Source organism: Taudactylus pleione, unplaced genomic scaffold (assembly GCF_031769625.1).
Source record: "Taudactylus pleione unplaced genomic scaffold, aTauple2 ptg000738l, whole genome shotgun sequence".
NCBI classification, from domain to species: Eukaryota; Metazoa; Chordata; class Amphibia; order Anura; family Myobatrachidae; genus Taudactylus; species Taudactylus pleione.
This window is the reverse complement of record NW_028285140.1, coordinates 139337-153867: the sequence shown is the minus strand read 5'-3', so window position 1 is coordinate 153867 and position 14531 is coordinate 139337. Positions and strand designations below refer to the sequence as shown.

At 42.2% G+C, this 14531-nt stretch overlaps 1 protein-coding gene across 2 annotated transcripts in view; it reads right to left on the bottom strand.

The window, feature by feature from the left end:
* The window catches only part of IRAG2 (inositol 1,4,5-triphosphate receptor associated 2), a 108937-nt gene that overhangs the window by 78943 nt on the left and 15463 nt on the right, over positions 1-14531 (bottom strand). For both annotated transcript variants that reach the window (XM_088457096.1, XM_088457097.1), the window contains exon 3: positions 1736-1846. In XM_088457096.1, coding sequence (XP_088313222.1) covers positions 1736-1846 — 111 coding nt within the window. The remainder of the gene's footprint in view (positions 1-1735; positions 1847-14531) is intronic.

The following is a 14531-nucleotide window of genomic DNA, read 5'->3' as shown; positions in this document are numbered from 1 at the left end:
ACCCTGGTACAATGCCCACAGTAGTAGTGACCCTGGTACAATGCCCACAGTAGTAGTGACCCTGGTACAATGCCCACAGTAGTAGTGACCCTGGTACAATGCCCACAGTAGTAGTGACCCTGGTACAATGCCCACAGTAGTAGTGACCCTGGTACAATGCCCACAGTAGTAGTGACCCTGGTACAATGCCCACAGTAGTAGTGACCCTAGTACAATGCCCACAGCAGTAGTGACCCTAGTACAATGCCCACAGCAGTAGTGACCCTAGTACAATGCCCACAGCAGTAGTGACCCTAGTACAATGCCCACAGCAGTAGTGACCCTAGTACAATGCCCACAGCAGTAGTGGCCCTAGTACAATGCCCACAGCAGTAGTGGCACTTACACAATGCCCACAGCAGTGTACCCCTTCTGCAATGCCCCCATTAGTAGTGGCTTCAGTATTAATGCCCCCAGTAGTAATGCCCTCTGCAGTAGTGCCCCCAGAAATAGTGCCACCAAAAGTAATGCCCCCAGTATTAACGCCCAGTAGTAGTGCCCCTGTAAAATTGCTCCCAATAGTAATGCCCCCCAGTAGTAGTGCTCCCAATGATAATGCCCCCAGTAGCCGTACCCCTGTAATAGTGCCCCCAGCAGCTCCTGTAATAATAGCCCCTGTAATAGTGCACCCAGTAGCCCCTGTAATAGTGCCCCCAGTAGCCCCTGTAATAGTGCCCCCAGTAACCCCTGTAATAGTGCCCCCAGTAACCCCTGTAATAGTGCCCCCAGTAACCCCTGTAATAGTAGCCCCTGTAATAGTGCCCCAAGTAGCCCCTGTAATAGTGCCCCAAGTAGCCCCTGTAATAGTGCCCCAAGTAGCCCCTGTAATAGTAGCCCCTGTCATAGTGCCCCCAGTAGCCCCTGTAATAGTAGCCCCTGTAGTAGTACCCCAGTAGCCCCTGTAGTAGTGCCCCCAGTAGCCCCTGTAGTAGTGCCCCCAGTAGCCCCTGTAGTAGTGCCCCCAGTAGCCCCTGTAGTAGTGCCCCCAGTAGCCCCTGTAATAGCCCCTGTAGTAGTACCCCAGTAGCCCCTGTAATAGCCCCTGTAGTAGTACCCCCAGTAGCCCCTGTAGTAGTGCCCCCAGTAAGAGTGCCGTGCACACACAAAAAACCCAGAATACTTACCTTAAGCCCCGGTCCTGCGTCCGCTGCCGTCCGCCGATCCTCGTCACTATGTCATGACGTCTCTCCCATAGTGCCCGTGGGGAAGCCTAGCTGGAGCTCAGGAGTGAGCTCCGTCTGCCGCTGCAGGGAGCCAGGCGCCCGCTGGTAAAGTGGCAGCTAAATCAGTCCAGACTGCAGCCTAACAACCTTTTACCCAGGGGTCCCGGGCGCCATGGTTATAACAGGGGTTCCAGTCTGCAATGTTACATAGGGGCTTTAATCCTTAGGAACTAATGCAGATTAATAACCAGTGGCGGCTGCAGCGAAGTCCAAAATTCAAATAGGGGAGAAACACCAACTGCCAGTGAGTCCCGGCCAGCGATGTTTGGCGCCATTCGGGGTGGCAGTTGGTGTGGCTCCTCCCCTCTTTGAATTTTGGACTGTGCTGCAGCCCCACCCTGGAGCCGCCACGGCTAATAACCTGTTTGTGGTGCTATAGGCACTATAGTCCGTAACAGATATGTACAAAGCCAACACGCTAAGCATAAGCGCTGAGAAGAGGACAATCACGTCATACAGAAATCCTTCCCCACCTCTGCGTTCCGTGTCACACGCGTGGAAAATGCTGTCCAACAGGTCTTCCTCGCAGATCAGACTGACTTCAGACGCCGACTCAGTTTTGTGGTCAATCATTCGCCTCAAACCTGAAACGTTACAAAGCGGAATAAATGGGGAGATGATATCGTGTAACGCCAGTGATCTAGGAACACCCTCAGGTAATATAATGTGTAATTACTACTGATATAGCCTATTGGGGGGGTGGTCACATAATATAACGTGTAATCACTACTGATATAGCCTATTGGGGTGGTGGTCACATGATATAACGTGTAATCACTACTGATATAGCCTATTGGGGGGGGGGGGGGTCACATAATATAACGTGTAATCACTACTGATATAGCCTATTGGGGTGGTGGTCACATAATATAACGTGTAATCACTACAGATATAGCCTATTGGGGTGGTCACATAATATAACATGTAATCACTACTGATATAGCCTATTAGGGGGGTGGTCACATAATATAACGTGTAATCACTACTGATATAGCCTATTGGGGTAGTGGTCACATACTATTACGTGTAATCACTACTGATATAGCCTATTGGGGGGGGGTCACATAATATAACGTGTAATCACTACTGATATAGCCTATTGGGGGGGGGGTCACAATATAACGTGTAATCACTACTGATATAGCCTATTGGGGTGGTGGTCACATAATATAACGTGTAATCACTACTGATATAGCCTATTGGGGGGGGGTCACATAATATAAAGTGTAATCACAACTGATATAGCCTATTGGGGGGGGGGGGGTCACATAATATAACGTGTAATCACTACTGATATAGCCTATTGGGGGGGTTACATAATATAACGTGTAATCACTACTGATATAGCCTATTGGGGGGGGGGTCACATAATATAACGTGTAATCACTACTGATATAGCCTATTGGGGGGGGGGGATCACATAATATAACGTGTAATCACTACTGATATAGCCTATTGGGGAGGTCACATAATATAACGTGTAATCACTACTGATATAGCCTATTGGGGGGGGTCACATAATATAACGTGTAATCACTACTGATATAGCCTATTGGGGGGGGTCACATAATATAACGTGTAATCACTACTGATATAGCCTATTGGGGAGGTCACATAATATAACGTGTAATCACTACTGATATAGCCTATTGGGGTAGTGGTCACATAATATAACGTGTAATCACTACTGATATAGCCTATTGGGGGGGGGGGGGGTCACATAATATAACGTGTAATCACTACTGATATAGCCTATTGGGGTAGTGGTCACATAATATAACGTGTAATCACTACTGATATAGCCTATTGGGGTAGTGGTCACATAATATAACGTGTAATCACTACTGATATAGCCTATTGGGGGGGGGGGGGGGGGTCACATAATATAACGTGTAATCACTACTGATATAGCCTATTGGGGGGGGTCACATAATATAACGTGTAATCACTACTGATATAGCCTATTGGGGGGGGGGGGGGTCACATAATATAACGTGTAATCACTACTGATATAGCCTATTGGGGTGGTGATCACGTAATATAACGTGTAATCACTACTGATACAGCCTATTAGGGGGGTGGTCACATAATATAACGTGTAATCACTACTGATATGGCCTATTGGGGGGGGGGGGTCAAATAATATAACGTGTAATCACTACTGATATAGCCTATTGGGGGGGGTCACATAATATAACGTGTAATCACTACTGATATAGCCTATTGGGGTGGTGATCACATAATATAACGTGTAATCACTACTGATATAGCCTATTGGGGGGGGGGGGTCACATAATATAACGTGTAATCACTACTGATATAGCCTATTGGGGGGGTCACATAATATAACGTGTAATCACTACTGATATAGCCTATTGGGGGGGGGAGGTCACATAATATAACGTGTAATCACTACTGATATAGCCTATTGGGGGGGTCACATAATATAACGTGTAATCACTACTGATATAGCCTATGGGGGGGGGGGGTCACATAATATAAGGTGTAATCACTACTGATATAGCCTATTGGGGTGGTGGTCACATAATATAACGTGTAATCACTACTGATATAGCCTATTGGGGGGGGGGGTCACATAATATAACGTGTAATCACTACTGATATAGCCTATTGGGGTGGTCACATAATATAACGTGTAATCACTACTGATATAGCCTATTGGGGTGGTGGTCACATAATATAACGTGTAATCACTACTGATATAGCCTATTGGGGGGGGGGGGTCACATAATATAAGGTGTAATCACTACTGATATAGCCTATTGGGGTGGTGGTCACATAATATAACGTGTAATCACTACTGATATAGCCAATTGGGGTGGTGGTCACATAATATAACGTGTAATCACTACTGATATAGCCTATTGGGGAGGTGGTCACATAATATAACGTGTAATCACTACTGATATAGCCTATTGGGGGGGTCACATAATATAAGGTGTAATCACTACTGATATAGCCTATTGGGGGGGGGGGGTCACATAATATAACGTGTAATCACTACTGATATAGCCTATTGGGGTGGTGGTCACATAATATAACGTGTAATCACTACTGATATAGCCTATTGGGGGGGTCATATAATATAACGTGTAATCACTACTGATATAGCCTATTGGGGTGGTGGTCACATAATATAACGTGTAATCACTACCGATATAGCCTATTGGGGGGGGGGTCACATAATATAAAGTGTAATCACTACTGATATAGCCTATTGGGGGGGTCACATAATATAACGTGTAATTACTACTGATATAGCCTATTGGGGGGGGGGGTCACATAATATAACGTTTAATCACTACTGATATAGCCTATTGGGGGGGGGGGGTCACATAATATAATGTGTAATCACTACTGATATAGCCTATTGGGGTGGTGGTCACATAATATAACATGTAATCACTACTGATAAAGCTTATTGGGGTGGTGGTCACATAATATAACGTGTAATCACTACTGATATAGCCTATTGGGGGGGGGGTCACATAATATAACATGTAATCACTACTGATATAGCCTATTGGGGTGGTGGTCACATAATATAACGTGTAATCACTACTGATATAGCCTATTGGGGGGGGGTCACATAATATAACGTGTAATCACTACTGATATAGCCTATTGGGGTGGTGGTCACATAATATAACGTGTAATCACTACTGATATAGCCTATTGGGGTGGTCACATAATATAAAGTGTAATCACTCCTGATATAGCCTATTGGGGGGGGTCACATAATATAAAGTGTAATCACTACTGATATAGCCTATTGGGGGGGGGGTCACATAATATAACGTGTAATCACTACTGATATAGCCTATTGGGGGGGGGGGGGGTCACATAATATAACGTGTAATCACTACTGATATAGCCTATTGGGGTGGTGGTCACATGATATAACGTGTAATCACTACTGATATAGCCTATTGGGGTGATGGTCACATAATATAATGTGTAATCACTACTGATATAGCCTATTGGGGAGGTGGTCACATAATATAATGTGTAATCACTACTGATATAGCCTATTGGGGTGGTGGTGGTCACATAATATAACGTGTAATCACTACTGATATAGTCTATTGGGGTGGTGGTCACATAATATAAAGTGTAATCACTACTGATAAAGCCTATTGGGCGGGGGGGTCACATAATATAACGTGTAATCACTACTGATATAGCTTATTGGGGTGGTGGTCACATAATATAACGTGTAATCACTACTGATATAGCCTATTGGGGGGGGTTACATAATAGAACGTGTAATCACTACTGATATAGCCTATTGGGGGGGTCACATAATATAATGTGTAATCACTACTGATATAGCCTATTGGGGGTGGTCACATAATATAATGTGTAATCACTACTGATATAGCCTATTGGGGTGATGGTCACATAATATAATGTGTAATCACTACTGATATAGCTTATTGTGGTGGTGGTCACATAATATAACGTGTAATCACTACTGACATAGCCTATTGGGGGGGGAGTCACATAATATAACGTGTAATCACTACTGATATAGCCTATTGGGGGGGAGTCACATAATATAATGTGTAATCACTACTGATATAGCCTATTGGGGGTGGTCACATAATATAATGTGTAATCACTACTGATATAGCCTATTGTGGTGGTGGTCACATAATATAACGTGTAATCACTACTGATATAGCCTATTGGGGTAGTGGTCACATAATATAACGTGTAATCACTACTGATATAGCCTATTGGGGGGGGTCACATGATATAACGTGTAATCACTACTGATATAGCCTATTGGGGTGATGGTCACATAATATAATGTGTAATCACTACTGATATAGCCTATTGGGGAGGTGGTCACATAATATAATGTGTAATCACTACCGATATAGCCTATTGGGGTGGTGGTGGTCACATAATATAATGTGTAATCACTACTGATATAGCCTATTGGGGTGGTGGTCACATAATATAACATGTAATCACTACTGATATAGCCTATTGGGGGGGGTCACATAATATAATGTGTAATCACTACTGATATAGCCTATTGGGGTGGTGGTCACATAATATGACGTGTAATCACTACTGATATAGCCTATTGGGGAGGTGGTCACATAATATAACGTGTAATCACTACTGATATAACCTATTGGGGGGTGGTCACATAATATAACGTGTAATCACTACTGATATAGCCTATTGGGGGGGGTCACATAATATAACGTGTAATCACTACTGATATAGCCTATTGGGGTGGTGGTCACATAATATAATGTGTAATCACTACTGATATAGCCTATTGGGGGGGGGGGTCACATAATATAACGTGTAATCACTACTGATATAGCCTATTGGGGTGGTGGTCACATAATATAACGTGTAATCACTACTGATATAGCCTATTGGGGGGGCGTCACATAATATAACGTGTAATCACTACTGATATAGCCTATTGGGGTGGTCACATAATATAACGTGTAATCACTACTGATATAGCCTATTGGGGGGGGGGGTCACATAATATAACGTGTAATCACTACTGATATAGCCTATTGGGGGGGGTCACATACTATTACGTGTAATCACTACTGATATAGCCTATTGGGGGGGGGTCACATACTATTACGTGTAATCACTACTGATATAGCCTATTGGGCGGGGGGGGGTCACATAATATAATGTGTAATCACTACTGATATAGCCTATTGGGGTGGTGGTCACATAATATAACGTGTAATCACTACTGATATAGCCTATTGGGGAGGTGGTCACATAATATAATGTGTAATCACTACTGATATAGCCTATTGGGGGGGGGTTACATAATATAACATGTAATCACTACTGATATAACCTATTGGGGGGGTGGTCACATAATATAACGTGTAATCACTACTGATATAGCCTATTGGGGGGGGGTCACATAATATAATGTGTAATCACTACTGATATAGCCTATTGGGGTGGTGGTCACATAATATAACGTGTAATCACTACTGATATAGCCTATTGGGGGGGGGGTCACATAATATAATGTGTAATCACTACTGATATAGCCTATTGGGGTGGTGGTCACATAATATAACGTGTAATCACTACTGATATAGCCTATTGGGGGGGGTCACATAATAGAACGTGTAATCACTACTGATATAGCCTATTGGGGTGGTGGTCACATAATATAACGTGTAATCACTACTGATATAGCCTATTGGGGGGGTGGTCACATAACATAACGTGTAATCACTACTGATATAGCTTATTGGGGTGGTGGTCACATAATATAACGTGTAATCACTACTGATATAGCCTATTGGGGGGGGGGGGGGGTCACATAATATAACATGTAATCACTACTGATATAGCCTATTGGGGTGGTGGTCACATAATATAACGTGTAATCACTACTGATATAGCCTATTGGGGGGGGGGTCACAATATAACGTGTAATCACTACTGATATAGCCTATTGGGGTGGTGGTCACATAATATAACGTGTAATCACTACTGATATAGCCTATTGGGGTGGTCACATAATATAAAGTGTAATCACTACTGATATAGCCTATTGGGGGGGGTCACATAATATAACGTGTAATCACTACTGATCTAGCCTATTGGGGGGGGTCACATAATATAAAGTGTAATCACTACTGATATAGCCTATTGGTGGGGGGGGGGGGGGTCACATAATATAACGTGTAATCACTACTGATATAGCCTATTGTGGTGGTGGTCACATAATATAACGTGTAATCACTACTGATATAGCTTATTGGGGGGGTCACATAATATAAGGTGTAATCACTACTGATATAGCCTATTGGGGGGGGGGGTCACATAATATAAGGTGTAATCACTACTGATATAGCCTATTGGGGTGATGGTCACATAATATAACGTGTAATCACTACTGATATAGCCTATTGGGGGGGGGGTCACATAATATAACGTGTAATCACTACTGATATAGCCTATTGGGGTGGTGGTCACATAATATAACGTGTAATCACTACTGATATAGCCTATTGGGGGGGGGTCACATAATATAACGTGTAATCACTACTGATATAGCCTATTGGGGTGGTGGTCACATAATATAATGTGTAATCACTACTGATATAGCCTATTGAGGGGTGGTCACATAATATAACGTGTAATCACTACTGATATAGCCTATTGGGGGGGGGTCACATAATATAACGTGTAATCACTACTGATATAGCCTATTGGGGTGGTGGTCACATAATATAATGTGTAATCACTACTGATATAGCCTATTGGGGGGTGGTCACATAATATAATATGTAATCACTACTGATATAGCCTATTGGGGGGGGGTCACATAATATAACGTGTAATCACTACTGATATAGCCTATTGGGGGGGGTCACATACTATTACGTGTAATCACTACTGATATAGCCTATTGGGGGGGGGTCACTTACTATTACGTGTAATCACTACTGATATAGCCTATTGGGCGGGGGGGGTCACATAATATAATGTGTAATCACTACTGATATAGCCTATTGGGGTGGTGGTCACATAATATAACGTGTAATCACTACTGATATAGCCTATTGGGGTGGTGGTCACATAATATAATGTGTAATCACTACTGATATAGCCTATTGGAGGGGGGGGGGTTACATAATATAACATGTAATCACTACTGATATAACCTATTGGGGGGGTGGTCACATAATATAACGTGTAATCACTACTGATATAGCCTATTGGAGGGGGGTCACATAATATAATTTGTAATCACTACTGATATAGCCTATTGGGGTGGTGGTCACATAATATAACGTGTAATCACTACTGATATAGCTTATTGGGGTGGTGGTCACATAATATAACGTGTAATCACTACTGATATAGCCTATTGGGGTAGTGGTCACATAATATAACATGTAATCACTACTGATATAGCTTATTGGGGTGGTGGTCACATAATATAACGTGTAATCACTACTGATATAGCCTATTGGGGTGGTGGTCACATAGTATAACGTGTAATCACTACTGATATAGCGTATTGGGGAGGTCACATAATATGATGTGTAATCACTACTGATATAGCCTATTGGGGGGGGGTCACATAATATAACGTGTGAACACTACTGATATAGCCTATTGGGGGGGGTCACATAATATAACGTGTAATCACTACTGATATAGCCTATTGGGGGGGGGGGTCACATAATATAACGTGTAATCACTACTGATATAGCCTATTGGGGGGGTGTTCACAACATAACGTGTAATCACTACTGATATAGCCTATTGGGGTGGTGGTCACATAATATAACGTGTAATCACTACTGATATAGCCTATTGGGGGGGTGGTCACATAATAGAACGTGTAATCACTACTGATATAGCCTATTGGGGGGGTGGTCACATAATATAAAGTGTAATCACTACTGATATAGCCTATTGGGGTGGTGGTCACATAATATAACGTGTAATCACTACTGATATAGCCTATTGGGGTAGTGGTCACATAATATAACGTGTAATCACTACTGATATAGCCTATTGGGGGGGGGGGTCACATAATATAACGTGTAATCACTACTGATATAGCCTATTGGGGGGGTCACAATATAACGTGTAATCACTACTGATATAGCCTATTGGGGTAGTGGTCACATAATATAACGTGTAATCACTACTGATATAGCCTATTGGGGGGGGGGGCACATAATATAACGTGTAATCACTACTGATATAGCCTATTGGGGGGGGGGGGGTCACATAATATAACGTGTAATCACTACTGATATAGCGTATTGGGGAGGTGGTCACATAATATAACGTGTAATCACTACTGATATAGCCTATTGGGGGGGTCACATAATATAACGTGTAATCACTACTGATATAGCCTATTGGGGGGGTGGTCACATAATATAACGTGTAATCACTACTGATATAACCTATTGGGGTGGTGGTCACATAATATAACGTGTAATCACTACTGATATAGCCTATTGGGGGGGGGGGTCACATAATATAACGTGTAATCACTACTGATATAGCCTATTGGGGTAGTGGTCAAATAATATAACGTGTAATCACTACTGATATAGCCTATTGGGGGGGGGGGCACATAATATAACGTGTAATCACTACTGATATAGCCTATTGGGGGGGGGGGGGTCACATAATATAACGTGTAATCACTACTGATATAGCTTATTGGGGTGGTGGTCACATAATATAACGTGTAATCACTACTGATATAACCTATTAGGGGGGTGGTCACATAATATAATATGTAATCACTACTGATATAGCCTATTGGGGGGGTGGTCACATAATATAACGTGTAATCACTACTGATATAGCCTATTGGGGTGGTGGTCACATAATATAACGTGTAATCACTACTGATATAGCCTATTGGGGGGGGGGGAGGTCACATAGTATAACGTGTAATCACTACTGATATACCGTATTGGGGAGGTGGTCACATAGTATAACGTGTAATCACTACTGATATAGCGTATTGGGGAGGTGGTCACATAATATAACGTGTAATCACTACTGATATATCCTATTGGGGGGGTCACATAATATAACGTGTAATCACTACTGATATAGCCTATTGGGGGGGTGGTCACATAATATAACGTGTAATCACTACTGATAACCTATTGGGGTGGTGGTCACAACATAACGTGTAATCACTACTGATATAGCCTATTGGGGGGGTGGTCACATGATATAACGTGTAATCACTAATGATATAGCCTATTGGGGGGGGGGGTCACATAATATAACGTGTAATCACTACTGATATAGCCTATTGGGGTGGTGGTCACATAATATAACGTGTAATCACTACTGATATAGCCTATTGGGGGGGGGGGGGGGTCACATAATATAACGTGTAATCACTACTGATATAGCCTATTGGGGTGGTGGTCACATAATATCAAGTGTAATCACTACTGATATAGCCTATTGGGCGGGGGGGGGTCACATAATATAACGTGTAATCACTACTGATATAGCTTATTGGGGTGGTGGTCACATAATATAACGTGTAATCACTACTGATATAGCCTATTGGGGGGGTCACATAATAGAACGTGTAATCACTACTGATATAGCCTATTGGGGGGGTCACATAATATAATGTGTAATCACTACTGATATAGCCTATTGTGGTGGTGGTCACATAATATAACGTGTAATCACTACTGATATAGCCTATTGGGGGGGTCACATAATATAACGTGTAATCACTACTGATATAGCCTATTGGGGGGGGGGGTCACATAATATAACGTGTAATCACTACTGATATAGCCTATTGGGGTAGTGGTCACATAATATAACGTGTAATCACTACTGATATAGCCTATTGGGGTAGTGGTCACATAATATAACGTGTAATCACTACTGATATAGCCTATTGGGGAGGTGGTCACATAAAATAATGTGTAATCACTACTGATATAGCCTATTGGGGTGGTGGTCACATAATATAACATGTAATCACTACTGATATAGCCTATTGGGGGGGGGGGTCACATAATATAATGTGTAATCACTACTGATATAGCGTATCGGGGTGGTCACATAATATAACGTGTAATCACTACTGATATAGCCTATTGGGGGGTGGTCACATAATATAAGGTGTAATCACTACTGATATAGCCTATTGGGGGGGGGTCACATAGTATAACGTGTAATCACTACTGATATAGCCTATTGGGGGGGGAGTCACATAATATAACGTGTAATCACTACTGATATAGCCTATTGGGGGGGGGTCACATACTATTACGTGTAATCACTACTGATATAGCCTATTGGGGGGGGTTACATACTATTACGTGTAATCACTACTGATATAGCCTATTGGGCGGGGGGGTCACATAATATAACGTGTAATCACTACTGATATAGCCTATTGGGGTGGTGGTCACATAATATAACGTGTAATCACTACTGATATAGCCTATTGGGGTGGTGGTCACATAATATAATGTGTAATCACTACTGATATAGCCTATTGGGGGGGGGTTACATAATATAACATGTAATCACTACTGATATAGCCTATTGGGGGGGGTCACATAATATAATGTGTAATCACTACTTATATAGCCTATTGGGGTGGTGGTCACATAGTATAACGTGTAATCACTACTGATATAGCGTATTGGGGAGGTCACATAATATAATGTGTAATCACTACTGATATAGCCTATTGGGGGGGGGGTCACATAATATAACGTGTGAACACTACTGATATAGCCTATTGGGGGGGTCACATAATATAACGTGTAATCACTACTGATATAGCCTATTGGGGGGGGGGGGTCACATAATATAACGTGTAATCACTACTGATATAGCCTATTGGGGGGGTGGTCACATAATATAACGTGTAATCACTACTGATATAGCCTATTGGGGAGGTCACATAATATAATGTGTAATCACTACTGATATAGCCTATTGGGGGGGGGGGGGTCACATAATATAATGTGTAATCACTACTGATATAGCCTATTGGGGGGGAGGTCACATAGTATAACGTGTAATCACTACTGATATAGCGTATTGGGGAGGTGGTCACATAGTATAACGTGTAATCACTACTGATATAGCGTATTGGGGAGGTGGTCACATAATATAACGTGTAATCACTACTGATATAGCCTATTGGGGGGGTCACATAATATAACGTGTAATCACTACTGATATAGCCTATTGGGGTAGTGGTCACATAATATAACGTGTAATCACTACTGATATAGCCTATTGGGGGGGGGGGCACATAATATAACATGTAATCACTACTGATATAGCTTATTGGGGTGGTGGTCACATAATATAACGTGTAATCACTACTGATATAGCTTATTGGGGTGGTGGTCACATAATATAACGTGTAATCACTACTGATATAACCTATTAGGGGGGTGGTCACATAATATAATATGTAATCACTACTGATATAGCCTATTGGGGTGGTGGTCACATAATATAACGTGTAATCACTACTGATATAGCCTATTGGGGTGGTGGTCACATAATATAACGTGTAATCACTACTGATATAGCCTATTGGGGGGGGGAGGTCACATAGTATAACGTGTAATCACTACTGATATAGCCTATTGGGGAGGTGGTCACATAGTATAACGTGTAATCACTACTGATATAGCGTATTGGGGAGGTGGTCACATAATATAACGTGTAATCACTACTGATATAGCCTATTGGGGGGGTGGTCACATAATAGAACGTGTAATCACTACTGATATAGCCTATTGGGGGGGTGGTCACATAACATAACGTGTAATCACTACTGATATAACCTATTGGGGTGGTGGTCACATAACGTGTAATCACTACTGATACAGCCTATTGGGGTGGTGGTCACATAATATAACGTGTAATCACTACTGATATAGCCTATTGGGGGGGTGGTCACATAATATAACGTGTAATCACTACTGATATAGCCTATTGGGGGGGTGGTCACATAATATAACGTGTAATCACTACTGATATAGCCTATTGGGGGGGGGGGGGTCACATAATATAACGTGTAATCACTACTGATATAGCCTATTGGGGTGGTGGTCACATAATATAACGTGTAATCACTACTGACATAGCCTATTGGGGGGGGGGTCACATAATATAAGGATTAATCACTACTGATATAGCCTATTGGGGGGGGCGGTCACATAATATAAAGTGTAATCACTACTGATATAGCCTATTGGGGGGGGGTCACAATATAATGTGTAATCACTACTGATATAGCCTATTGGGGGGGTGGTCACATAATATAACGTGTAATCACTACTGATATAGCCTATTGGGGTGGTGGTCACATAATATAACGTGTAATCACTACTGATATAGCCTATTGGGGTGGTCACAGAATATAACGTGTAATCACTACTGATATAGCCTATTGGGGGTGGTCACATAATATAACGTGTAATCACTACTGATATAGCCTATTGGGGGGGTGGTCACATAATATAACGTGTAATCACTACTGATATAGCCTATTGGGGGGGAGTCACATAATATAACGTGTAATCACTACTGATATAGCCTATTGGGGGGGGGGGTTACATAATATAACGTGTAATCACTACTGATATAGCCTATTGGGGGGGTCACATAATATAACGTGTAATCACTACTGATATAGCCTATTGGGGGGGGGGGGTTACATAATATAAGGTGTAATCACTA